Source organism: Trypanosoma conorhini (genome assembly GCF_003719485.1).
Source record: "Trypanosoma conorhini strain 025E chromosome Unknown Tco_14.4_contig_01225, whole genome shotgun sequence".
Taxonomy (NCBI): Eukaryota; Euglenozoa; class Kinetoplastea; order Trypanosomatida; family Trypanosomatidae; genus Trypanosoma; species Trypanosoma conorhini.
The window spans coordinates 1-1,937 of NW_021705316.1; the positions used below are offsets into that span (position 1 = coordinate 1).

Genomic DNA, 1,937 nt, shown 5'->3' on the forward strand with positions numbered 1-1,937 from the left:
AAAAGGGGCCCCTTGAGACCGCTGCGGTGTGCGCTTTGCCGCTGCGGGCTATCGTGAGGGCACATGCGGAGGAACGTACACAAAACCGTCTTCTGCCGTTGCTTCTTTTATTCCTTAGCGGGACGGCGATGCCTCGGCCATTCCTTTCTTTCTATGTTTGCGTGCGTGTTGGTTGAATGCACCCATTCCGCGGGCTGCTTATATCTGTGTGTGTTTGTCCCTTTTCTCTCTCTCTATTTCTGCCCCTCGCTAGACGCTGTGCGTGTGCGTGTGCTGCGGTGGGAGGAGTGTGGCGATGGCTGGCCGTGCGCTGTTGGTGTGCGCCCTCTGCGTGCTGTGCTGCGCCGCCGGCGGGGGCTGGGCGTCGGAGGGGGACTACTGCACGGGGCGCGACTGGAGGGACTTGCGGGCCGTCGCGAAGGACATGAGTGACGCGGAAATTGCGGCGAAGTACTGCGGCCGCAAGCCGGAGTTTGTGCGGGGGCTGCGGGCGAGTCTGCAGGGCGATGATGAGGTGGAGGAGGATGTGTCTGGCCCCGGTGGAGGGGGCGACGGTGTCGATGTCGCTTCCAACGGCGGCCCCGCACAAACCGCCGGAGCAATAGGAAAAGGGGAGGAAGATGATCCGCAGGCGGATACGCATGGCGCCGCGGTTTCGAGAGAAGAAAAAACTGGGCGGTCAGGGGAGCACGGAGGACTGGGCGGGCCACCGTCACGAGGAAAAGAGTCGTCGCCTTCGCCTTCGCCTTTGGGCGAAACGGAAGGGCACTCAGCATCGGGTGCTTCTACTGGCGGAAAGGCCGCCGAAGGGCAACTTGGGGCTTCGCTGGACGGGCGAAGCGACGCTGAGACATCGCAAGGCAAAGGACAGACAGAGAACAGCCTTGAGGGGCCTCCACAGGCAGTGTCTTCGACAGGGCTCGACGGACAAAGGACAGTTCAAGAGGAACAACACAAAACGGACTTGAGCACGCCTGAAGAAGTTCCATTGGAGGGAGCAGACGTCTCGGCAACCCAAGGTGATAAACACACTCAAGCCTTGAAGAATACATCGGATGTAAATGCTCAAGAAACAATCGAAATAGTCCCCTCTAAAACTCCCAATGTTGCTGCCGACGGCCCTCAGGTGGAAGAGCTCACCAAAAGCGTTCGCAACGACGCCACGGGGCACGGTGTCGTAGTGTCATCGGCACCGACGGCAGGGTCACCAGAGGGATCCTCGACACTAACAAAGCCGCCAGCGCCAACTGAAGGGCCAGTGGAAGCAGGGAAGGAGACGACATTGGGGAAGGTTCCTTCGAAGGAAAAAGATGTCGAGGAGAGTGTGCCAAGTGATGGCAAAGACGGCGGTGACGAGAAGGCTAAGCCCAAAGAAGCTGTGCCGGCCGCAGCTGACACGAGTAATACACCGGGTGGAAGGGCAGTGGATGCAGCTCAAGTGACTGCCCCTTCGGGCGGCGGTGGCACTTCAAGCGAACAGGCTGGAAAGAAGGCTGAGGCGACTGCCGAGGATTCTGCAGGGCCTGTTGCCGCAGCGGCCCCTGGAGCCCAACAGCAAGGTGTAGCTGCCGCTGGTACACCGACGAGCAGCGGCAAGGAGCCGCTGCCCGCAGCAGAGGACACCGCCACTGAGGCCAGCCACCCGGCGACCACGACTGGCGGTGGCAGCAGCAGCCCCGCGGTGCAGCCGCAGCCGGGAAGCTCCGTGGGGACAAACGAGGCTGGTCAGCGAGAACAAAAGGAACAGCCCGCAGTCACCACCTCCAAGCAGGAACCCGAAACGAGTGGCGAGAGAGGAGAAGCCACTCAGCCGGCAGCGGGGGCGGCTGCTCAAGCGGCGTCCACCACCAACGTGTTGAGTGCAGCGAAGGCGGCGCCCGGCGACAGCGACGGCAGCACCGCCGCGGCCTCGCACTCCGCCTCCCCCTTGCGCTGCT

The 1,937-nt window shown here is 62.3% G+C and overlaps 1 protein-coding gene across 1 annotated transcript in view; it reads left to right on the forward strand.

The window, feature by feature from the left end:
- Nucleotides 1-295: 295 nt before the first annotated feature.
- Tco025E_09679 (uncharacterized protein) overlaps nt 296-1,937 on the forward strand; it is a gene marked incomplete at both ends in the record, with an annotated part of 1,725 nt that continues 83 nt past the window's right edge. Inside the window, one exon of the mRNA XM_029376490.1 lies at nt 296-1,937. This exon is cut by the window's right edge and continues 83 nt beyond it. Coding sequence (XP_029223404.1) covers nt 296-1,937 — 1,642 coding nt within the window.